We start from the raw sequence: 25,295 nt of genomic DNA on the forward strand, positions 1-25,295 counted from the left end.
CAAGTTCACTACTTAACCCAAACTAGAATTATTAAATACATCTACTGAAAGCAAGGACAACTTGTCAAGTTTTCAGTCTGCAGTCTTTAGTGATCCTTAATTTAGAAGTCCTATAATTTCCACCGTGGTAACCAAGAGGAAGGGGATGAAGAGGACAGAGACTGCTCTATCCCAGGACATTTCCTGCCAACTTAAATTCCAATTTTCCTTTCATCAGAGGTACATTCTCAGCTTTTTCTGTGCATTGATACAAGTTCTCATGTCTATCTTCTAAGTCTCCCTCTGTTTTGTTTTTTCCCTTTCCAAATATGCCTCTATTTGTTTTCTTCCTCTCTAAACTTTTGATTCATCTGTAGCAAAAGGCAACATCTGTGCCCTAATATTAAGGGTTATCCCTTCTCCCCCTCAAAAAAGTCATGCCAAAATTATAAATTGTATTTTATTTCACTGGCATGTTATTTGATAAATTAAGTCACGGAATGCTCTGTTGGTCATTCTCCAATCATAAAAAATTGTGGAATGCATTTTGAAATTTAACTGAATTATATTTCATATATCACACAATCCACTCATGTAAAGTATATACTTCAATGGTTTTGAGTATATTCACGGAGTTGTATCAATTATCACCACAATCTCAGTTTAGAATATTTTTGTCATCACCCCCCAAAAAGTCCTATACCCATTAGCAGTCACTCCCCATTTCCTCCCAACCCTCTGCCCCTGCTAATCAGCAGTGTACTTTTTGACTATAGAGATTTGCCTGTTCTGGACATTTCATATAGAGGAAATCACACATGTTGATCTTTCATGTCTGGCTTCTTTTACTTAACATAATGCTTTGGAAGTCATTCACCCACACTGTAGCATGTATTGGCACTTCTTTTTATGACTGAATAGTATTCCACTATATATACACAGCACATTATGTTCATCCATTCATCTGTTGATGAACATTTGGGCTGTTTCCACGTCCTGGCTATTGTGAATAGTGTTGCTATAAACATGTGTGTACAGGCCGGCCCATGGCTCACTCAGTGGAGTGCAGTGCTGATAACACCAAGGCCACGGGTTCGGATCCTATATAGGGATGGCCGGTTTGCTCACTGGTTGAGCGTGGTGCTGACAACACCAAGCCAAGGGTTGAGATCCCCTTACTGGTCATCTTTAAAAAAAATAAAATAAATAAACATGTGTGTACATGCATTTTTTTGAGTATCTGTTTTCAGTTCTTTTGGGTACATATCTAAAAGGAGAATTGTTGGGTGGTGTGGTTACTCTAGGGGTAACATTTTGAAGAACTGCCCGACTTTCCAGAACAGCTGCAATATCTTATATTTTGACCACCACAGTCTGAGGGTTCTGCTTTCTCCACATTTTTGTCAATGCTTGTTATTGTATGTCATTATTTTAGTTGTCCTCATGGATGGGAACTGGTACCTTACTGTGCTTTTAATTTGCATTCTCCTAATGATTAATGATGTTCAACATTTTTTCATTGCTTACTGGCCATGTGTATCTCTTCTTTAAAGAAATGTCTACTCAAATCCTTTCTCTGTTTCTAACTGGGTTGTCTTCTTATTGTTTAGTTGCAAGATGTGTGTGTGTGTGTGTGTGTGTGTGTGTGTAATGCAAATCTTTTATCCCATATATAATTAGCAAATACTTACTCCCACTTTGTGGGTTGTCATTTCATTTTCTTTATAGTGTGCTTTGAAGCACAAAGTTTTTAATTTTGATAAAGTCCAATTATTTTTTTCTTTTGGTTCCTTGTGCTTTTGGTGTTACATCTAAGAAATCTAATCCAAGGTAATAAAGATTTACTCCTATGTTTTCTCCTGAGAGTTTTATACCTTTAGCTCTCACATTTAGGTCTATGGCCAATTTTGAGTTAATTTTTTCTATATGATATGAGGTAGGGATCCAACTTTATTATTATTTTTTTTTTTGATGTTGTCCCAGCACCATTTGATGAAAACACTATTCTATTCCCAATGAATTGTTTGGTATTTGTGTGGAAAATCAACTGAACATAAATGAAGGGGTTGGAGTATTTTTTTAAATTTCATTTTTCCTAGATTTTTCTTTCCCAACATACTGCTTGAGTTCTCTAAGGAATTTATAGTTTAAAAAATTATGAAACAACTTTTGAAATTACATTAAACTATAAAATAACTTTTGAGGTTTGATGGGTGGGAGCAGAGATTAATTTTTTTTTTGGACTGGTTAAGGGGATCATCTGCACCACGCTCAGCCAGTGAGCACACTGGCCATCCCTATATAGGATCCGAACCCGCGGACTCGGCACTACCAGCGCCACATTCTCCCGAGTGAGCCACGGGGCCGGCCCCGAGATAAATTTTTAATAAAAATAAAACCTTAGCAGTTTAGCTTTTTGAAGAATGAGTACACAGGGGAAACTTTGTTTCCCAGATCCTGTAGATCCTTCGTGTGCTGAAAATCATTTCAGAATGTGCTATGTAGATCTCTCTGCTTAACACTTTTCCTTTTAGTGAGGGCCAGCACTATTTCTATATAGGAAGTGTTAGGAGCTCAGTGAATCAAGATCTCAATTGTCATTATAGGTGTGCTAATAACCAGGAACCCAGCAAGTCATTTAACTGCCCTGCTTCCATTTCCACATCTGTAAACTGAAGAGAATCACACAAGAGCTCCTCACAGTGGTAGAACCTCCACCAAACTTCTACCATGGATATATGGATGGAATAGGAGGTAGACACAAATGGCACATCTTGTTACTGACAGATGAATAGGAGTAGGTGCTCAATGACTATTGGTTAAAGAAATGAATGAGGTCTGTTCTTCCGAGTAAGACATAATGGTATACTCACTGCTGCCATAAAGCAGGAAGCTGCTTGCTATTCTCTTCTAATTCATCCCCCACCCATTGCAAATACACACACCGTAAAGCACAACTAATCCCCTTTCCCACCTCCTTTGATTTAGAAGGTGTTCTGTCTTCCTGCCTTCCCTACTGGCCACCTTCTTCATTCCCACCATTCAGGGCTTTCATTCATTCAGCCAATATGTATGGAACTCTGATCCTGAGACAGGTACCCAAGACACTAATGAGGAAGAGCACTTTGTTGACAAACTACCTCTATGGCTCCCTATTGCTCAAGTCTCTCCTTATCTGTTATCCTTCCAATTCTTTGGTCTCATGTCTATGTCCTCATGCTTCTTTATGTTCACTTTATAGCACCGTAAGCCACAAATCCCCTCTTGGGTCCATCACAACTTGTGATTTTATCTGGATGGTAAAGGACTGTTCATCCGATCCAAAACATTAAATTAAATCAGATGCCTCTGATTTCCAGAAACTGTTCTTTTGATGCAGTTTGAGGACCATCTATTAATAAAAAGTTTCTTACACTAAACTGTGATCATAACAATGGCACTACTATTTTATAGCTTTTTCATTTATTCGCTCAATTCTTTAACAGCTTACACAAAAACAATCTTTTCTCTTTTCTCTCTTTTCACTTTTTAGTTCTTATCACATTTCCACGCCTGCTACCTAGCTAACATGTCCTACTTTCAATGAGATTGTAAGTACCATACCAGGGACTTCTTAGATTTGAATATGGGAATATGAATTTGATTTGAGAATATTCTAGAGATAAGGTCATATCTAAAAATATAATCAGACTTCAGATTTGAAGTTACTAAATTTTCAAAAATTAATTGATATCAAAAATATTTGTGAAATATACAATAAGTCTACTTGAATGAAACATGCTCAGCCACACAAAATGATAACAAATAGAAGAGGTGGCCCTGGAACTTGATCATGACGACCTTAAAAGAAGAGCAATGTAGATTCCCAACTGCAAAAGAGATGATCCTTTAAATTCTTAGCATCGTTTCTATTTGAGATTTTATTCTTCTGACATTTTTCATACTATTGTCTATCTCCTCGAATTCAGCTGGAAGTCCAAGTGCAGTCTCTTACAGAAAATAAAAACAACAGGTCAAGTTTTCCCATGCTCTATACTGTAGCATCAGGGGAAAAGGTCTTACACTTGCCTGAAGAACAAATAAGATGTGGGAACAGGAGAAACGACCATGCAAGCACTGCGTGTGCTTTCCTGGCAGCTTTGTAAAAATGACCTTTCTGCTTTAACTGTCACTGAAAACTCTTCCAGAAGCAGATGGGCATCTTATTTCACACCGGAGAGTTGGGAGACAACTTAGACACCACATTTCTAGCATTCTGCCTTATTTTTCGCTTCTCACCATTGCAGAAAAACACTACACTATGTGTTGATTAATCAGTTCTCCAAAAGTAAATTGACAATGGGTTCTGTAATCCTACAACAAAGAGAAGGGTGTTTTATTAAAGCCTATTAAAGGGCCTACCTTAGAGTGAGTAAGGATGGAGTTCTCTACAAACTGTAACAAACACTCACGCTTCTCTCTCTCTCTCTCTCTCTCTCTCCCCCATGCAGGGAATCCTTGACTCTCCTTCCCCAGAACGCTCATCATCTCAATTTTCTGCTGCTTTTCAAATCATGTTTAATTAGAGGATTTCACATTCCCTTGTGATACGATATTCATGAGTAAAACTTGCAATTGGAGTGACTGTGAATTAGTCTATTAAGTGCCAGATTTGTGCTTTTAAACAATGATGGAGATTATTGTTATTATCTGCTCTCAATATTGTGCCTCGAGATGTGAGGACTACCTTAACTAACTTTATATCTGAAATACAAGCTATTAACCATTTCTGTCTAGGAGGGGTTTTTTTTTGTCTTTTTTTTCTTTCTTCTTTGAATTGCGGATTATCCTGAAAGAAAAACAGGGTCACCTTTCTGCAGTAGTCTTCAGGGTGTGTTGGGTGAGTCTGAGTGGTATACAAATACCCTCACTTTCATAGTTACAAATTCATGCTCATGTGGGCTGGAAAAAAGATGACTAGTACATCAGAATCATGATTTCTCAAGTAGTAAACTTTGTACGAAACCTATTTAAGTCAGTTAATTTTTTAAGAAAAATACTGAATAAATAGATGTAATAGGTATATGCAAATATTTCAAAAATTGAGGATGGCAAGAGAAGGACTCAAAGAATGTTGACTGGACCTCAGAGAATACAAGAATTGTGTCTAGGGGCCAGAGCATACAATTTTTCTTTTCCATTGCTAATCTCAGAGTAGTGCTTCTCAAACTTTATCATGGATATAAATTACCTGGATTGCAGGTTCTGATTCAGTAGATCTGGGGCAGGGCCCAAGACTGCATGGTTAACAAGCTCCTGGGTGATGCTGGTGCTGTTCTGCCATGGACCACAACTTGAGTACTAAAGATCTTGTGAGTTCCCTGTTCTATATCCAACCTAAGAATGTTGTGCTTAAATACTCGTGAAGTGCCCCTCTATGAGGTGTGGGTTGAAAAGGAAGGTGGAGATGGACAAATATGGAAAGGGGTGACATTGGGCAACGTTGCCAGTAATGGCTACAAACTCATAAAAATGCTTGCTGGCACAAAGTTATTTAAGAATTATATGTAAGGTGTTTTTTTTGTTTTTTAAATATAACGAAACAGGTACAGATGAAGAAAGTTAGCAAAGGGAAAAGGTCATTTTCTGTTTTTGTTTAACAAACACCAATTTCAGATTAGCATGGATCTGTTGAGTGATTTGGCCAGTGAATAATGTTTGCTAAATATTACAATGACTAGGAATATCCTGGTGTAAACTGGTGAACCAATGGGTTTGACACATCTCAAACTGTAAGTCTGCTTTACCTGTCCTCTAAGCCTGGTTCATATCCCTGAACCTAGATGTAGAAGATGTATGTACGGAAAAGTAGAGTCATGAATTAACATTTGAGGAAGGTAAGTGATAGTTCTGGATTTTTCTAGAAAACCAGGGTAAACAATGATCCTCTTGGCATAGTTCCATATTCAGTCAAGGTCCTTCCCCTCTGCAAAATGAGGAAATCCTATCGAAATATCCCAACATGTGATATGCACACACTCAATGATGTTTCACATCATCAGGTGGAGCAAGAATGCACATTTTTAAAACTAGCAGATTTATTTAAACTTGTATTAAATAAAAACATATTTGGCATCTCCAACCTCTGATTTCACAGATACCATTTCTGGAATATGGTTTAATTAAAAGCTGACAAGGAACATAATACAAATAATTACATAAGCAGACATGGCAAACCTCATGACAATGGAGCACATTCAAATGACTGAAGCTGGGGAAACCAAATGCTCATGAAGTAGTCTTCAAGAAGATCCAGCCTGTAGCTACATTATAACTTCCTAAGTTGACAATGACCAAGTGGCAAGTCTCTGAAGACACAATTTAATTTGAATTTTCACTGGGAAAGCAAGAGCCTCAGGGTCATCCTCGACTTATGAGACAAAGACCCACAAAGGCCCCAACAGCCACTGCAGCATGACTTATGCTTTTACAACTACAACTTATCACTCAGGATCTAGGGGCATCTCATGTGTAGGCTATATATATGACTAGTAATTGGCTGCTTTACCAATGGTAAGAACTTGAGGCTGGGTGCCATGATAGGTAATAGGTTTGGCAGTTACTTTCATCACCAATCATATCAGAAATCTGCCTTATCTCCCTTTCCAGCCACACTGTATAAAACATGCCATCTTGATTCCAAGATGCTAGTAGTATGTCCTAGTAGCAGGACAATGGAGCAAAGAATCAGAGCTATAGTATCTTGAGGCTGGTGGGTGTGTCAGGGTTACAGTGCAATCACAAACACACAGCAGGTGATGATGAAAGCAGAATGCCTGTGTTTGCAAGGTGACGAGTGAAGGAATTGACAAAAGAAAAGAACAAGAAGAGGAAGAGGTCCAGCTTTTGTTTCTGATACCAGTGAGGGCTATTCTAAGTTTGTAACTAAGAGTTTACTATTGGCAGCATTAACACTGGGATCTTGTTAAGAAAACAGAACACTTTCCAAAGATGATGTGAGCAACTGTGTCAACACAGACATAGGGACCACTAATCCAAAAGTTATTAACACCATTAGGCAGGCGTTCTCATTGTGTCAATGCAAGTGTGTTTGCACTGGTGAGTCACAAGGTCTATGTGGAACCTTGTCCATAGTTAGAGGAACCAACTATACTCAGAAAACTAATAGAGCATAAACAAAAGTTCCAATATGAATTATTTCATTGTCTCCCCAATACTCTATGGAAGTCAGCACAAAACTTCTAAGGGTTACAACGAACTCTAGAAGCAGAAGAATCATGTTCAAGGGCCAGATGAGAAAGCAGGAAATAAAGGACAAGTCACTTTGTTAAATACAAAATGGCTCAAAATCATTAGGCACTTGGCTTTTATGTTTCCTTAGAATTACTCCCTACATTATGTAATTAGTTTTATTTTTCTGTAGTACAAGATACTTTGTTAATGTTCACTGGATTAAACTCTTCTCCGCCTTTAATTCAGCAGGTTTCATTAAACACCAACTTTGTAATAAGCATCATGTTGGGTTTCTAAGATAAGTCTCCAAACTGAGATACAGAGGATCCATGAGAGGGTGGTAATATTAAAATTTCTATATGCATGTGTTAAGATAATACTATAACTTCTCAATGTATATTCACGTTGGTATATGTATACATATTCCTCATCCTTAGTCTCTAATTTTTATAACATAGGTAATATATTAGAACATGTACAAGTATATAATTAATACACTCACTTAGTATTGCTGCATTTTCAAATTTTTTGTACTGATAGTAAATAATCAGATAAGTTTGGAGGTCACTGGCATCTACTATGACTGTGAGTAAGTTATCAGCCTGTGAAAGAGCTCTGCCCAATTCTCCAGTAAGGGAGAGAGCGACAATTGAACAGATGGCTGGAACATAAAGTGCTGTAATATTTGATCTTAAAGTATCAGTAGGAGCTCAGCTGCTGAAAGGAATAAAATGAGAGCAGACAGAAAACAGAAGCACAAAATTTTTTCCTGCAAATTTACAAAGACAAAATCAGAGCACTTAGAAATGATTTAAAGGCCAACACTGAGAATTTTTACAAGGAATTTTGTTTACAAAAGTAGCCATGGTCTTGAGAATTTTTCTCTTTGAAATGATGATTCTTGACATTGCAACCCAGATTTCCCTAAATAATAGTGATCCACATCAGTTCTCTGCCACCTTGAACTGTAGAAGGGGAAGAATGGTTCAGCATAAGGAAAGCAGCTAGGGTGTTCTAGAGCAGTAAAGGACAGTCCCTAGGAACTTGTTAAAGATGCAAATTCTTGGGCCCTGCCTTGACTTACTGGGCCAGAAACACTAGGGGTGGGGCCCAGCAACCTGAGCCGCAGTCCTCCAGGTGATTCTGCTGTAAGCTAAGAACTGAGAACCACTCTTAGCAGAAACCTAAATGTTCTCTCTTTTTTGGAGCATCTACAGGTATTGACAAAGGATAACCAGGTACTCTTACAGCATGTGGAGCTGAAGGGTGGCAAATATATAACTATTCTTAATGGGTTCTTGACCTTTGCTATCTCATTAGTTCACTTTCTTCTAAACATTCCACCTAGTCTCTGCAATGAAATTTAATGCCTACTGCATGCCAGGATAGCTGTGCTAGATGATGGGGATGCAGAATCAACAAGAGAGATAAAACCTTTCCTCATGAGCTCACTAGGCTAAAAAAAATCTCACATATGGCATATGTGGAGGAAAAATACGTACACGATGGTATTCTACTAGGGTTCATTCTTATTTTTAACAAATCATACCTCACTGTGCATATACTTCTGTCACTGCAATTATTACACTGGGTTGCAAGTATAGTATACAATAAATGCTCAATAAATGTGATTTGAATTAATAAATATCTTTAATAAATTAACGATAATAGTTAACATTTATTAAGTATTTACTATGTGTCAGCAATGAAAATGTGTATTAACTCATTTAATCCTCACAGTTTAATAATCTATGAGGCAAGGCCTCATACCCATTTCGGAAATGGAAAACTGAGGCACACCAAGATTAAGTGTTGTAAGAGGACAGCCTACACGTCCCAGCACAGCTTTGGGGTCCACACTCACACCACCACTAAACAAAAAGGCCACCCCCACACCGAACGAATTTTGGGCCAAGATGCAGCAAAACATGCTCTACTTTTGCTTCTGCCTTAGGGTCTTTTCTTCTGATGTGCCCTTAGTCTAGAGGCGCTCCCTTTCCTCCGTCACATCCGTTTGAGGGTCACTGAGAGGCTTTGCCAGACCAACTTATCCAAAAAGTAATCTGTTTTACAGAATAACACTTAGCCTTAGCCCATAACCTGTTCCTGCCCCCCCAACTCTTGTCTTATTATGTAAATTATCTGTTTGTTTCATTTCCCTTCCACAGCAGTGTCAGCTCCAAGAGGACAAACTTTGCCCTTTGTGCTCACAACTATATCCTCCAGAGCCTAGGACAACACCCAGCATGAGGTTAGAGATCGGTAAGTTTTGTTGAATCAATACACACTGCTACTGTCCAGTGACTTCTGTCCTGCTTAGGAACATATTTCTTTTTGAACTCTGGGCAGCTCTCCATTTATCCTGGTTGTTTCTTTTTATTTCTGTACAATCCTGTAATTTATTCAAACACCAATGGATTATTCCCGCTCTTGGTGTCAATTTTTTTCTAATTAAAGTAAACTGCCATTTATTTCCCACACTGATCTTTAACATGAGATATCTTGTTCTTGTCATAAATATGACTCATATGGAAAAATGTAAGTTGAATATAGGGGCTCATATGTACCAGAATGTTTCCATCAATATTTCAGTTATAAAAGTAGACACACAGCCGTAGATGCCTGCCTGATGCTTGGGTCTATGGTAATAATTCCGGTGGAGTATTAGCCTTTTGGATGTATGACCTGGAATTCCACTGGATGACTGAAATGACCCCTTTGAAAGCAAATACCACATCATTTATACAAACACTTAAGGTTTTTCTTTCTTTCTGCCTTAATATATCTTTGAACTCTTTCAACATTCACAGCCAAGATGTAAAATACACACTACACAAAAGATCCTTCAAAGATATACCCTGAAGTAAGTAAGTAAGTAAGTAAGAGAGAAAGAAAGAAAGAAAGAAAGAAAAGAAAATAGAAGGAAAGAGCAGCCTGCCATTAGAATGATTTCCTTGAAGCCTATAAAAGGAATGAAATTTGAAGGTCATAAAAATATGTCTATTTGTGTAGGGAAGTTTTACAGGTAGTATAAATATCATCAGCTACAGTTGCTATGGGGTCTGTTTGTTTACTAAACAAGAACACAAATAGTTACACAAAAGCAGAACAACATTTGGGTATATAAATGGAGAAGGCTTTTTGCCGTCTGGTAAATTTTCCAAAGTGCCTTTTAAAGTGTCCCTATTTTTTCACCTCATTCACTAGGAAATCTCTGTTTTCTTGATTTTTCCCTGAACTTCTAACACCTCCAGGCAATGTTTTAAGTCTAAGATTTCTGAGGCTGATAATGATTTTCTTTTCCCTTTACCTTTTTTTCTTTAAGACTTAAAAACCAAGAAAATATTAGCCTAACAATCCAAATCGGACAATGAAAATAGTTTTCACAACTGAAAATGGAAAGGGAAAAAAAAAAGGTAGAGAGAGAAAAATAACAAAAACGGCACAGTTTATAGAAGAATTCTAGTTCAAGCATTCAGTCTAAGTTGAGTTAACCCATGAACCACCACCCAGAAAGGACTGTGTGTACGTGTTTTAAGTGACTTTCTATGAACCACGTATGTTTCATGAACCTGAATTATACCTGTTTTTAAAAATGAAGGGTGGAAAAAGGAAACCAGTAAGTCTCTTCTCGCACTTCTTCGGAGTGCGTGATTGTGTGTGTGTGTGAATGCGGTGTGTGAGCACGTTATAACTCAGATCTACAATAAAACAAACAGTACAACAGAGTGGAAGCCTACTCTTCACACTACACTGACCACAGTACCCACCGGCACAGCGCCTGATGCCTTTCTGTGAATGGGACAGACTGCCATATGGATGAAGACACTGAACAAGCTGTACAACTCCTGGCGACATGTGCCCAGGGGATTGTCCCATATTAACACCACCTGGGCTGTGGCAATTGTGCTCTGTATGTGCAGTGGCACTGAGGAGGCCATCAGGATGTTATTTTTGAGTACACACAAAAAAGGAAAATTACAGTTAAGAGAATTCTCTGGCTAGCATATCTGTTGCTCAATTCCCAAAATAGTTTCCCAAAGGAACGGTTATCTTCTTTATTCACACAGGCAGAAGTGACAAGCTGGAACACATATTAACAATTTCCCTTTGTGAGCTTCCACTATTGTTTTAATGAGGAGAATATACTTTATTATATACTTAGGCCTTGACTGATTACAAAGGGGGGTGGGGGGGTGGAATAAAGAACTTTAGGAATGCTGTACATATGCAACGCACTCATTTGCATTACCCCAGTGAGCGGCCAGCAGAGTGGTAGTTCCGTTGCAAAGACCAAAGACCAGCAGAGCAGGGCTATGGAGTAACAGCAGTGCAAAAAGCAGCACCCAAAAAAAAGAAAAAAAGGAAAGAAAGAAAGAAAAGAAAACCAACAGAATAGAATAACAGGACAAAAAAAGCACCTTTTTAAGTCTTTAAAAAAAGAGCAACACGACTTCCATTTGAGTCTCCAGCATAGGTCACCGCTTACCTGGTCCCATTATTGGCTTAAGAATATGGGAGTCCTAGTTGTCATTTATGAGAACAAAATGACACCTGGACTTTTCCAAGCCATATGCCTTCTGGAGACTCTTGGATTCCCTTTCCACTTTTGGATAGTTCTGATATCCACCAAAGGACAATTCCTATTCACCTAATCCAAGTGGGAAAGATGTGCACTTCAACAAGAACCTTTTGCAGGTAAAAGGGCAAAACCTCTACAACAGACAATGCCACCAGAGTTCCCAAAGGCTTGTCCTGCCACAGACTTTCCTTCACATCCTCAGTGTAGAATAAACATTAAGAAAGCTAATGAGCATTTGGGAAGAGTGGGCACAGGCCATTCCCCTCGAGTACAAACACCTGCAAAATGGTTGGGTGCCAACAAGGGGATTTGGCAGAAAACCCATGTCAGCAGCAGTAGTGCACCAGAAAAGAATGTCTACCCTACAAGATGAAAGAAACTGGGGATTCAAACACTATTTGGGGTGGGAAACCTGGCACGTTGGATATGAAACAGCCTGTGGTCGAGATTTGTATTATACAACACCCCCCCCAAAAAACATCAACCAAATTTAAGAGAAACTTATAAAATGAACATGACTCTCCAGACCAATGATGTCATTTTATTGGAAAGCATTTATCATTTAAACACAATAAATAGAAAAAGATTTATAGAGTCTAATGATGCTGTGTTATGGTAAAAAGCACTTTATTGAGGTAAGACACAACAGCTGTTAGAGAATAATGGCTGAGTTTTTTTCTTTTAATCACCCCACAAAGTGAACAGTCAAAAAAACCCCATAAACTTTTCCCTTATGGCATGCCAATTTTTAAAAGATTTCTGCCCTAGGACTCCCTGCATGTGTGAATGACAGGAGTTGATACACACAAGGCCACACTACCCCGAGAAAAGCCTTCCTCATACTGCTAAGATCCAGAAGCAACTGGTTTTAAGCAAGGAGACCACAGATCACAACTCTTCAAAGCATTAACGGTTACCAAATGCCAAGGTTACCAAATGCCAAGCGGCATGTCTGGGGTTTAGAATATTAATTAGGGGCCAACCCAGTGGCTCACCAGGGAGAGTGCGGCGCTGGGAGCGCAGTGGCGCTCCCGCTGCGGGTTCGGATCCTATATACGGATGGCTGGTGCGCTCACTGGCTGAGCGTGGTGCGGGCGACACCAAGCCAAGGGTTGCGATCCCCTTACAGGTCACAAAAAAAACAAAATAAAATAAAAATTAAAATAAAATCTTAACTAGCCCTCAAGATGTTGCTGTGCTTTTCTTTTTAAAAAAAAAAAACAAAAAACCCATTTTTGCCCTGAACAATTAATTCCTCTGCAGATAGACATGGGATAGGTGATACAGCCAAGTATCTGCTTTCCAGCAAAAATAAGCACCCATATTTTAGGACTCTGCAGGTGGCCACGCCCACTTCTCTTCCGGTCCCATACACCTGAAAGACATGCCCAGCCTGCTCTCTACATACTCCACTGTTTTTTTTTCCAAATTATGGCTGAACAGGTAGGTCTGGCCCCAGGCTACAATCCTTAGAGGTTATAGCCTGGTCTTGATCCCTGAGCTTTACCCACTGGAGATTCTAATCAAAGGTCTAGGTTGGGGCCAAGGTGGTTCTGATGCGCAGCCCACTGGGAACTGCCAGAACACAGCAGTCACTGCAAGTACTTGAGGGTCAGGGAGACTTGACGTCCAGTCCCTGCATGGTCACGAATTAGCTGTGTGACTTGGGCAAGTTATGAAACTATTCTGGATCCCAGCTACACCATCTGTAGAAAGGGGACAGTACCCCTATCCTCACTGGGATATGTTAAGTCCTTTGTGTGTTGAGTCTGGCACAATATAATAGTTACATAGATGTTAGCCGCATTATCGTCACCCTCCTATGTCAGGTCCTCATTTCCTAGAGAAGAGGAAAACAGAACCTTAAAAGGGTCATGACATGACACTTGGCCATGATCACAGAGCCAAGGAGAAAACCTCAAGTCAAGGTCTTGTGGTAGCTTCTGAGGATAGAAAGCAACTGTGGTCTGGTTGTTCCAGTAATACTACCTCTACTCTGTTGGATTGCACAAGAATGGCAAGCCACTAGTTTTGTGGACTGCATATGTCTGAGATGTCAATCAAATTTTGGGGGGGAATTCTATTCTTTTCAATAGTGTCAAAACTAAGGTTAACTGAGCATACTGCTTGCATTACTTCTCAAACTTGAAGGTGTACACCAAACGCCTGGGGACCTTGCTACTATGCAGATCCTGATTCAGTTGGTCTGGGGTAGAGTCTGAGACTTTGAGTTCCTAACAAGGTTCTAGGTCATTGCAAAGCTGCTGGTCTACAGCCTTTCAGTAGCAAGAATCTAGGGAATGTATGACAAATACCAATTTCTGCACCCCACCTCAGATCAACGGAATCTACATTTTCACAAGAGAGGACTAGGAAGCTGTGTCTTTAACAAATGCCCCATGAGAATGTCATCAGGGAATCTGAGAAACACTGGTCTCATGGTTAAGGTCAGGAGTCAGGAAACTTTTTCTGTAAAAGGCCAGGTAGTAAATATTTTAGTTTTTGTTGACCATATGGTTTCTGCCACAACTACGCAAGTTGCCACTGTAGTATGAGAGTAGCCATAGACAATATGCAATTGAATGAGCATACTGTGTCCCAATAAAACTTTATTTACAAAAATAAGCAGTGGGGTGAATTTGGCTGGCTGGCCATAATTTCCTGACCTCTGTTATAGATTGTTTAAATGCCTCAACACATATTTGCAAGAAGTAGCCGTAACAACTTGGAAGACAATTTGGGACAATTTGACCATAGGTTCTCCAAAATGCTCTACTGGGAAAGAAAGATTTCTGATAACTAGTTTGCTCAGTGCTTCAAATCAAAAGAACTGCAAAACAAATTGTTATCTGATTTTTGAAAATGAAGAACTATTCAGAATAATGGGAGCTAGAGTTTACTGCTTTAATTTCTGGCTCAACAGGCCCTAAATATCAGTAAGAACATATGCAAAGGTTAAAGGTTTGTGTATCTGGAACAGTTCTGAAAACAAAACTTCTAGAATTTTAGCAAGTAAACCAAGAGCTCCAACATTTTATTTAACAACATAGAATTTTGTTTAAAAAAAAAAAAAAAAAAGAAGAAAAATGAAATACCAGGCATGTCCACATTTCAATGTTCCTTGCTTTTTGAAAATAGCAGGGCCAGTAAACACAAATGTTATTGTTATATAGTCAAATACATGGCAGTATGTCAAGAGGCCACAAATCAAAAACAGAAACTGTATCAGGTGAAACTGTCTTAAAGTATACTAGCCAAGCAAAAACCTTCAGGGGTTATTTGAAGGCAGCTGCCAACTGTGGAGTGCAGAAAATGCAAGCAACTGGAATACATGGAGCTGTGTCAATAAATGAGAATGAAAATGAAGGAACATGGTGTTTAGACAGAAGGCAAGTTAAATCTCATAGAGAAAAGTGCCCAGTTCGGTCAACTGTCTTTGAGAACAATATGATGGCCCCAAAGCAAGCAGAGGCGGCACAACCACAATCTTTTCAGAGTTTAAAGAAACCTCCTTCACCAAATCCTTAAGAAAGCCTTGGAACAAACATTTAGAAGAGCTATGAATCTGAGAAACAAGTTATAAAAACATCTACTCACGGTGGCTGAACTGAAAGCAAAAAGCTGGGAAGGATCAGAAAAGAGGAATATTTCTAATGTGGACTACAGAGGACAGCTGAAATAGAATAAAGACCATATGATGTGTTCAATGAGGAAACACAAGATTTATAAGGCAGGAAAGAAAGTGAGGATACTTATAAAGCAGAAAGGCTTGTTTTGCGTTTGCCTGTGTGCAAAGTCTGCATGGGGTTCATTTTTGCTCTTTGTGTGCTGTTTCAGACCATAAATGATTTATGTTTTATAAATCCCACCCTCCCCACCCCCTCCTTTATGAAAGGTCTAATAAATATTTGTATCCACCTTTAAACAGGACACTTTGGTATTTTCCTTCAAATGCAGTGATTTGCATATGTCAATAAATGTTTTTGTTAAACCAAATTTAAGTTGAATTTAAAATTTCTTTTAGGGACTTTTAAAAAATTTATCATAATTAAGTATTCACTTCTAAGCTGAATAAAAACTTTACATACCATTCTATACACAAAAAAGACAGACCTAAGTTTGGATCTTGAAAATGCCTCTAACCAGTCCTGTGACCCTGGGTTAGTTACTCAATTTCTATAATTTGATTTCGTCATCTGTAAAATGGGTATAATAATCCCTACTGCTTCCCAAGAGGTATATGGATAAAATGACACCTCGTTCAATATCCAAGAGTCTGGCCAGTGGTTGGCACAGAGAAGGAACTGATTAATGTGAGTTTACTTCCCTTTCCCTCGTGCATCATAACATAATGTGATATTCAGAATTTTAATTCAGGCAATTACTTAAGTAGTAATTGCTATTTGTATTTACATAGCTGCTTTGATCCAAAAAGCTCAAAGGACTTTACTAAATTTAGTATTTTAATAAATGTTTCATTTGCATTCTGTTGATTCTGTTTACCCACACCAAAACTTGGGATTTCCTAAAGTGAGATAGCTGACTTATCTATCAGCTAATCTAAGACTTATCTATCTATCTAATCTAAAGTTAAAGAAATAAGCCAATATATCTTCATGTTTACAGGTATCCCAGGCCTGAGTTTTGTTAAGTTATCTGAGAAGTTAAGACTCCCTGCTCCTGAGGAATAAAATGACACTAAGAGGCTTGAATGCACCTGCTTCCTCTTGTGGCTCCCTCATAGCCTCTGCCTGTTGAACTTGATCCCTACCTTGCTTTTCTCAGGCACTGACAACAGAGGTATGTTTATTGCACCAATGAATTTATATATAATCAGCGCAATAAACATTATTAAATTATCGGAGAAAATCAAAGCACGAAGCACAGCGCCAGTACTGAATTCTAATGATGCTGAATGTCCGTGATTGCACAGGGACAGGATCTTAACAAGCCTTGATTTGAGCGCTGGCATCCGCCTCACAAATCACATGGGCCACTCCTCCTGTAACAGTGCTGAATATTGATAAATGTCTCTACCCTGCACAACAGGGAAGTGGGTTTCTATTGGCAATCTTCACCAAAGAGTGTTTTTTCCCTTCTCTACACTCAAGGGTTTACCCTGAATGATTTAATTATAATTTTCCTTGTGTAAGACAAATTAAAGAGGAGAGTAAGAGTGTCGTGTTATCTCCTTAACAGACTGCAGCTCACCAAACCCCAGAGCTGCCGCTACAGCACCTGCTCTCAGGAGCCAGCAAAATGCATGGGGGCAAGGTGAGTGGGGGCAGAAGAAGGAGTTTTCCAAATGGCATGGAAATAAGCAACTCAGCTGAAATTATTAGACATCTCACTACTTTACAAACAAAAACCTCTCATAATACTATCTTTTCCAACAATTGTTCACATAAAGCATTCCCAGGACGTTTCAGAAAAAATTCTTAAAGCTGCTAACCCAAGATCAAGTTTGTGGGGATTGATTATTATTTGGTGGGGCAGGGGCTCTTGCTTATTCAGATACTGCTCCATGAGTATAAAGGGAAAAAAAAAATATTACACAGAAATCAAGGGAGAGCTTGGAAGGATATATATCTCACAAATGCATTGGTGAATAACAGATGAAACTTCTCCAGGGCAGTGACAATGAACCTCCTGAGACAATCAACAGCTCAGAGTACAAGTGACAGCTTTTTTCTATTATTTTTTACCATTTTATACTATTTAAACTGGATATCACACGCGATTTTTAAATTAACCATTATAAGGTAATGCCACATAATATTCATTTTAAGTACCTATATGTATGCAAAGCTAGCTAACTACTAATTAATTTTTTTAAATGATGAATTCTATCAGCTTAAAATTTTTGAGATATCTTTAACTTAAGGTGCTCATTTATTTTGTTGGCTCCATTCAGTTAAAATGTGCTGACTAGAATTTTCCTTTAATCCAGCTACGTCTAGGAATCTTCAAGATAATATAAACTGAGAGATTCAGGAGATTAAATAGTGGCATATAATCTCACAGTTGCTTCCTCTTTGCATGTACAGTTGGAAAACGGCTGGTTTTTTACATCCAGATTAAGGCTCACTGGAATCTGAATTCTTTTTTGATCCATATTCTAATTTTGGTGTGTAATACAATGAAGATTAAGTAAAACTTTGTGCAAATAAGGACCATAAAAAAAAAAAAAATCAAACAAATTTAGTCTCCTGGAATCAGACAGTCTCTTGGATCCATTCACTTTCAAATGTGCCTTATGACATGAAAAGGGCTATTCTTCTCCGGCTTGCCTTCTTGCTAATCTATCTCCTGACTGCAGATATATAACCTTTTAGAATGAAACTGAGCACAGTGCATCTAAACAAGAAGAGTTTTCTGTGTCACAGGAAATCTGTGCAGGCTCCACAACGGCCGACAAGATTGCAACAAATACCTTAAGTGCATCAGTCGCATTTTTCAGTGTATGCCTCTTGCTCTGCCTATGGATAAAGATGTAATTCAATCACTCTGCAGTAGTAAATGGACAGCTTCAACCTTAGGACACCAAAAGCAAGTCCAGCAAAGGACAACAGCCTAGAATCTTTTCTTTAAAGCTATCTAAGGTTTTCTATTTTGAAAAAAAAAAAATAATAATAATAATAAAGACATGATGAGAGATTATAAAGCAAGACTTAAGATTGGCTTCCAGACACACATACCTATCCCCACTGGAAACAACAGAAACCACATTTTGACCAATGACTCCAAACTGATTCTTACTTTCCACCATTCTGTTCTTCAAACTCCTCCAAACCAGTAAGTTTAAAGCATCTTTTAGTTCTTTGATGTTTGCCACAAAAATTCCAAAATGATCTTAAAAGGACAGTTGAAAATTTTGGTTAAAACATATATATTATCCTCATCTCTAGCAACTGTTCATGGTTTTTATGCTTGAATATGATACATATAAATAGGTGTGTGTGTGTGTGTGTGTGTGTGTGTGTGTGTGTGTGTGTGTGTGTGTAATTCAGATAATATTTTTCTGGCATAAAGATACACATCTAATCAAACCAGTGAGCTTAATATATTTTGAGAAGTAAATGAAATTACATTTGTAATTGCTCTACTGAAATATATTATTAATAAATTTTCCACAAAGTCATTTTTACTGGAAAAAAACAAAAAACAAAAAAACAAAAATTTGCTTTTTCCTGATGGAAATGGCATTTGCTATCACACACTACATTTAAGGTTTCTTTTCTTCTGTGTGTGGAAGTGCTGCATATGAAAAATACAGGAAACTGTTTAAAAACAGTAAACTAAGTAACAGTTTTCAGTTTTAGGAGCAGTACATATTCCACTTTTGAAAAGCATTTCAACAGCAGTATTAATACTTCTGGGTGCTAAAATACAATAACATGAATTAGCAGCTTTATTTTCTTAGAACTCCATGCTCACATGACATAATCCGGATCTCTAAAACAATCTCAGCTTCAGCTAACATTCCTGTGAAACTCAGGGCAATTTAAAACATAAAGTCTTAACTTCTAAATAGAAATACAGTAGTTGAGACAGTGCTACAAGGTATCTCATGATCAGGAGAAAGTGTGCTGTATGTGTTGGGATGTGTACATACAATGTACCCTCCATCTCTCTATCCTTCAAACCTTCACTCAGTGTCTATACGGAAAAGGTCATATCCTTTGGGGACACAACAATGCAAAAGACGAGCTCTCTGCCTTCAAGGAGGGCACTGTAGAGTAATGTAAGTTCTAAGTTTTCTCAAACCATGATTCAACATTGCCCACAGCAGACACCACTATTGCCCTAGAAGGCACTTAGAGCCAAGGAATTCAGCTTGTGTGGAGTGAGCACTTGGCAGAAAGAGGAGGCCTGGAAACCTTGAGACCCAACCCATCCAATGAGGAACTACAAGACTTCTGCCCAGGTTCCTAAGCTGAAGAGTGGAATTCCACCTAAGTGCTAATTCCATGTTGAAAAGGTGAAAATAATTAGATGCTTCAAACCCAAACCATATTGAATACATTCTTAAGTAATCGCATGCACATTCTAGTCACATGGAACCAATTAGGGACCCCTGAGATACAGCAAGACCACCCACTCCTCCCATGTTGAAGACCATTTTGGGCACATCTCAGTGGCTTGTTCCTACCTTTCCCTTTTGGGAGTGTGGACTGAGAGCTGTCCATTGGTAGAGGCATGTGGGTTCATTATTAAGGAGGTCTTGGAAGGGGCAGAGGAAGAGACACATGTCGTGGTCAGATCCAAACTGCTGTGATTGTTGCCTGTGGTTTCTTCTGCAGTATGAGCACTTGTCACTTCTTTCCAGAGCTGCTGCAGTTCTGTTGGAATCATGCCTGAAACAAACAAATTGGATAATTAAATCAATTAACAGCTAATTCCGTCCTCTTCAAACAGTAATTAAATCAAAGAGTCAGTAAACAAAGCCTAGTGTTAGGGGGTTTTTTGTGTGTGTGCAGTTTTTTTTCCCCCCCTCCTAACTAAGGCAAATACGGTAGTAAGAAGGGTGTCCTCCTACGGAGCAGCTGAGCTGAAGTGTCCTCATCACACAAAAAAGACACCCGAGAAAGGACTCGAAACACAGTTACTTTGCAACAACAGTATGCCTCCCTCCATCCAAAATGTTATTTCTTCATTTTTGAAAAAATGTAGATAGATGTTACCTTATTTTTAGACACAAAGAAGGGCTCAAAATAAATTTGTTCAACTTTACTGTTATGACAACACGAACCACGAAATGAATAATTTTTGTGCTTAAGTCTTAAATGATGACAAATAGCTTTGTTATTAAATACAGTTTTTATTAATCACTTTTAGACGTAAATTATGAATTCATATCGTCTCCCTGAAATGCTTTTCAACTTTTAACAGTCAAATTGATTATACTATGATTATTTCATTAACACACCTATCTTCCTCATTAATTTTGGTTTCTTGTACCACATGCTTAATTGATGGATGTGTCTACTGAAAAACTGTATAACTTTTTATACAAGTAACACTATTATTACTGTCATTTCTTAGATCAATGCTAATGAACCATTGCAGAATAAAATGAAAACGTAAAATAAACGTGGAGTAATAAAATTCCCTTGCTTTTTTCAGGGGGTCAAAATGGACAAGGGTTTTAAAGACTAAGTTTCAACCTGTATTTTCCCCAAGAAGAGATCTAATCAGTATGTCAATCTCACTACTGTGGGCCTCTTAGTCTTAGGCAGCATGCCCCTACAGCCCAGGATTTCCAAATCTCACCTCAATGCACATTCTAGTGCATACATGCACAGAAAAAAATGTATTCTGAATGGCAATTAACAACAACTAACCACTACTAGCAGCAGCTTCCTTTGGAAGAACACTGAAAAGAAATCATGAACCCCGTACATCACAAGGCAATTCCGCATTCGAATTGGACATCTGGATTGCAGTTCATTGTTTCAATCAACTGTAACATAGCTATCCTAGAAAGCCAGCCATTTTCTGAATATATAGCAGCAGCCGAAACAGGCATGTTTCTTACCAAACCTAAGGTATTGAATTAAAAAAGGAGGCTGTGTGCATTATATTCATTTGAAACACATAATAAAAAATGCCAAGGTCTAAATTTAATTTATTTTTGTCATTTAGAATACAATGGATAGATAATCATCTCAACCTGATCAGCCAAACATCTTTACTTTGCTAAACTGTTAAAGATTTTAATTATGCTAGCATTGGAGAGCACTGGTCTAATGAGGCGATGGACTCCAGAGAATCCGAGTGGTTAAGAACTGTGAAATGAGTCTGATAGGATTTTTTTATATTCACCGTGGATCGTTTGCATATCAAAGAGGAGTAAATTATTGCACAGCAGACCAATAACCTTCCCCGCCTTTCTAGAGGAGTGTTAACAAAAACAGTTGGTCTCTTCTAACGGGTTCTCCACGAAAATGTCCAAATGCTTAAGTATTTGCAATTAATATATATTAAAAAGGAGGCTTCAAATGATCCATTAAGTGGTCAGATTTTCTTAGAATGCATCCTCGACAGCCAAGCCAGTTTTCTTCTCCCTTCATAAAAATCAAATGCCAATTATATTTTGATGGATTTTGTCCCAAATGAGCATTTAGTTATTAGGCATATTCAATTATTACTTGTCCCCTGAAATTAAACCTCAGAGGCAAATTAAACAAAGGGAAAGGTCACTACACAATCCCTTGTCCAGTTTTGCCGCATCTGGGCTATTATTTTCAAACACCTTTCGAAGTGACAGGTGGGATGCGTTTGGAGCTAACAGGCTGCCACTGTGGTTTACATACCAACAATTACCTGTGAATATGGCTGACCCGCGGGCCACTGTCTGCTCAATTGAAACAACAGTGAATAGGCTTGTCTGTTGATGACAGCATATTGATATACAAGCACATAAGTCAACACCTATTTTTATTTTCTAGGGAGTAAACACATGAAAAGAAGAAGCTGCCTCTTTTTCAACTAGAACAAACTGATTTCTGGGTCAGCTGCATGGGAGGTAGGAAGACTGGAAGAACATGGTTCAAGCAACCGGGTTAACACTTTTCCTCCAAGAAAAGCAGAACTTTGAAGCTGTTTTACAGGTAAGCTGTTTATCCAGCAAACAATGCCAAAGACAAATGTATTCAACACTTGTTACACCTACAGAGTATATTAATGTTACTCTACACTCCTTTTATTCCAGTGAGGTAGCAAATCAGTTTTACCATCCATAGGGGAGAAATGGTAACTCACTGAGTGACAACAGCGGTACTTCTGGGTCAAATTGCAATGTGATAATTACATTTAAGAACATTGTCATTGGACTTAACGGGGGCAGCCAAATTGCTCTCCTCCATGGATGCCACACCTTGTTAGCGATGTTAAACTGTTGGTTCAACCAAAAGATGCTGTTATTTGACAGCCAAGATCTCATGAAAGAATGAAGACAGGTGAAAGGTAAGCTAGTCACTCATTAGACTAAAAGGATATCAAATTTCCAGAAAGCATGCATTTCTCCCAAAATGGGGGAGTATGAATAGTACCAAGTTAATCAAAGCCATTAACAGGTATATAACCAAGCACGTAATTTTCTCCCAAGGAGAGTTTACATTTTAAAAATTAAAAGGTCAGAATGATACTGAAAAAATATTTCAATATGAAATTACTGGTGCTAGGGAGATGATTAAAGAGACCAGGGTGAAAAACAGATATGCTAATTATGTAAAACAGAGAGAAGGCCCTGCAATAACCTTAAAAATAACAACAACAAAAATCCCTGCATTTCATAATATAAATCCTTCAGGGGGGAAAAAAAAAGGCCTTCAAAATATTACTATCTATTCCTATACTTTGACATTTACATACATGTTTAAGGTAATTTAGCCAAGGCCATAAACAGGTATACAAAGGAATCTTGATGATTTTATTATAACGTGGGCATTACCAGCATTTTTAACACATAACCCCTGTGCCTTGCTGCATTTCTTTTTCCAGGACAACTGGCCCCTTCATTAGAAAAGAGAATGCAGGCACAGGTTTAAAAAAATGTAGTTGTGGGGACAGTTGACAGATTACTGTTCCTAGAACTCAATTTTACAACCCCAGGTATCCCTGGCTTGAAGACAAACAGAGTTGATCAACCTTTTTTTGTCCTTGTGCATCCATACCCAGGTGACCATGTTCAAGCAAGCAGAAAGTTGATTTAAACCTCATAATGACATCAGTTTTAAGCCATCATCTCTCTCTGATAAAAAAAAAAAAAAAAAAAATTGTGCTGTAGTCCAACATGACTGAATTCTCAATCCACTTTGGGCAAGGGGTTGGGGAGACAAAACCAACCTCCTGATTCACGAGAGATGGCAACGACACTGGTAGGTAGTTCACTTTACTGCAGGAACCTGACTCCAGAAATATTTATATTTATATTCATGTAATCTTGGGCACACACATACACACACCCCTTAGATTTTAAATATGCTTCTTCCTAATGTTGCAGGGGCTAATAGTTACAGCAGACTGCTAAGCATATCAATCAATGCCATGGCTAGTGAATTACCTACCGGTGTCTCTGATATGTTACCACAGAGATTACACTTCATGCATCAGCACATTCATTTCTTTCACATTACACGTGAGCTTGTCTTGTCACTGCCCAATTGCCCTCTTTTGGACAGCTTAACTGATGTACTATAACAATGAACCTTAGTGAGCAAACTTAATAGTATAGGAGCGGTGGGAACAGATGAGAGAGGTTGGAGCTTGAGTCCGGTGGGTGTGTGAGAACAGCCTGCCACGTTTCCAACAATAAACCCGAAGGTGTAATTAATGCACGTTATAACATTTGCAAGCATAGAATTGCATTAGCCAATGTGTCCTTTCTTTTCCCCTCGTATTGCTCAGCTACCTGATGTTCTATTTTGACAGCAGTGGAGGAGATGCTGGTTCTGTATCAAGCAGTTCAGCGGTCATGGCAGAAAGGGGCGGAGGGGCAAAAGAGAAGTTAAAGGTGCAAAAATCCTAGTCTCAACATGACAACAAAAACAAAACCCCCCATAAGGGACAGAAGTTGGGTGTGACTGCCTCAAGGCACAAGATTCAAATGCAGGCATGCTTCACCAGCTCCACTTGACACCAACAGTTACTAAACAAATGTCCACGCTTTAAGCAACACAACGGAGGTTTCACATTTTCAAACGTCTTCAGATAGAAACAGAATCCAAAACACCAAAGGCTTTAGCTACCAGACTTTAAGGCATATAATACACAAACATTCGAAGCTACTAGAACTGAAAAGACTGCAGGGCCTTAAAGGAGGCAAATGAAATCTGCTGAGATTTACCATGTAAATAACATACCATGTATGAGATGTGGAATGGTATTTTGAAACACAAGCATAACACTTACTCCTCCCTTTTATGTAGTTCTGAATAATCCACATGCTTTCCCATTACATAAGTGGAAGTCAAAGTGGCTTAAACCAAGATGTTCTAAAAACACCTAGAGTTTCCATTTGTTTCTCATGCCCAACACCCCTGCGATAAATGGTCAGTGGCTTTTCAAAAGAAATTCACTAAATCCATAAAATCTTGTTACTTTTCAAGGAATCCCAGTTTTTGGAGAAGAACTGGAGATGGAAATGGCATCCATTCTGATGAATGTAGAACCAACTTGCTCAAAAATCAACAGAACAGTGTGAAAAGAAAGAAAAAAAAAGAAAAAAAGAAAACCAAACAAATGCCAACCTTGGCTTTGTAACAGATTGATTTTAATCATTTGTAGAAAAATAAGCCTGAACTTATCTCTAGATATTAAAAAATGGCATTTATAAGGTAATCCTAAAATTTAAAATAGAGCAAGTTACATAAAATATGTCTGAAATAACTAACAATAGCCTTCAATAAAATTCCTTTGTGGTTCCAAACTGAAATGCTGGAAGACTCCATATTAAAATGCTCAGTAAGTGCAAAGTAGCATTTCACTCCTTTACTCC

General features: G+C 38.3%; 1 protein-coding gene across 10 annotated transcripts in view; it reads right to left on the reverse strand.

Annotated features, from left to right (window-relative positions):
• FOXP1 (forkhead box P1) overlaps window positions 1-25,295 on the reverse strand; it is a 559,382-nt gene that overhangs the window by 59,316 nt on the left and 474,771 nt on the right. For all 10 annotated transcript variants that reach the window (XM_063114112.1, XM_063114120.1, XM_063114119.1 and 7 more), the window contains one exon: window positions 19,947-20,151. In XM_063114112.1, the coding sequence (XP_062970182.1) occupies window positions 19,947-20,151 (205 nt within the window). The remainder of the gene's footprint in view (window positions 1-19,946; window positions 20,152-25,295) is intronic.

The sequence above is a fragment of the Cynocephalus volans genome, chromosome 11 (genome assembly GCF_027409185.1).
Source record: "Cynocephalus volans isolate mCynVol1 chromosome 11, mCynVol1.pri, whole genome shotgun sequence".
In the NCBI taxonomy this organism is placed as follows: Eukaryota; Metazoa; Chordata; class Mammalia; order Dermoptera; family Cynocephalidae; genus Cynocephalus; species Cynocephalus volans.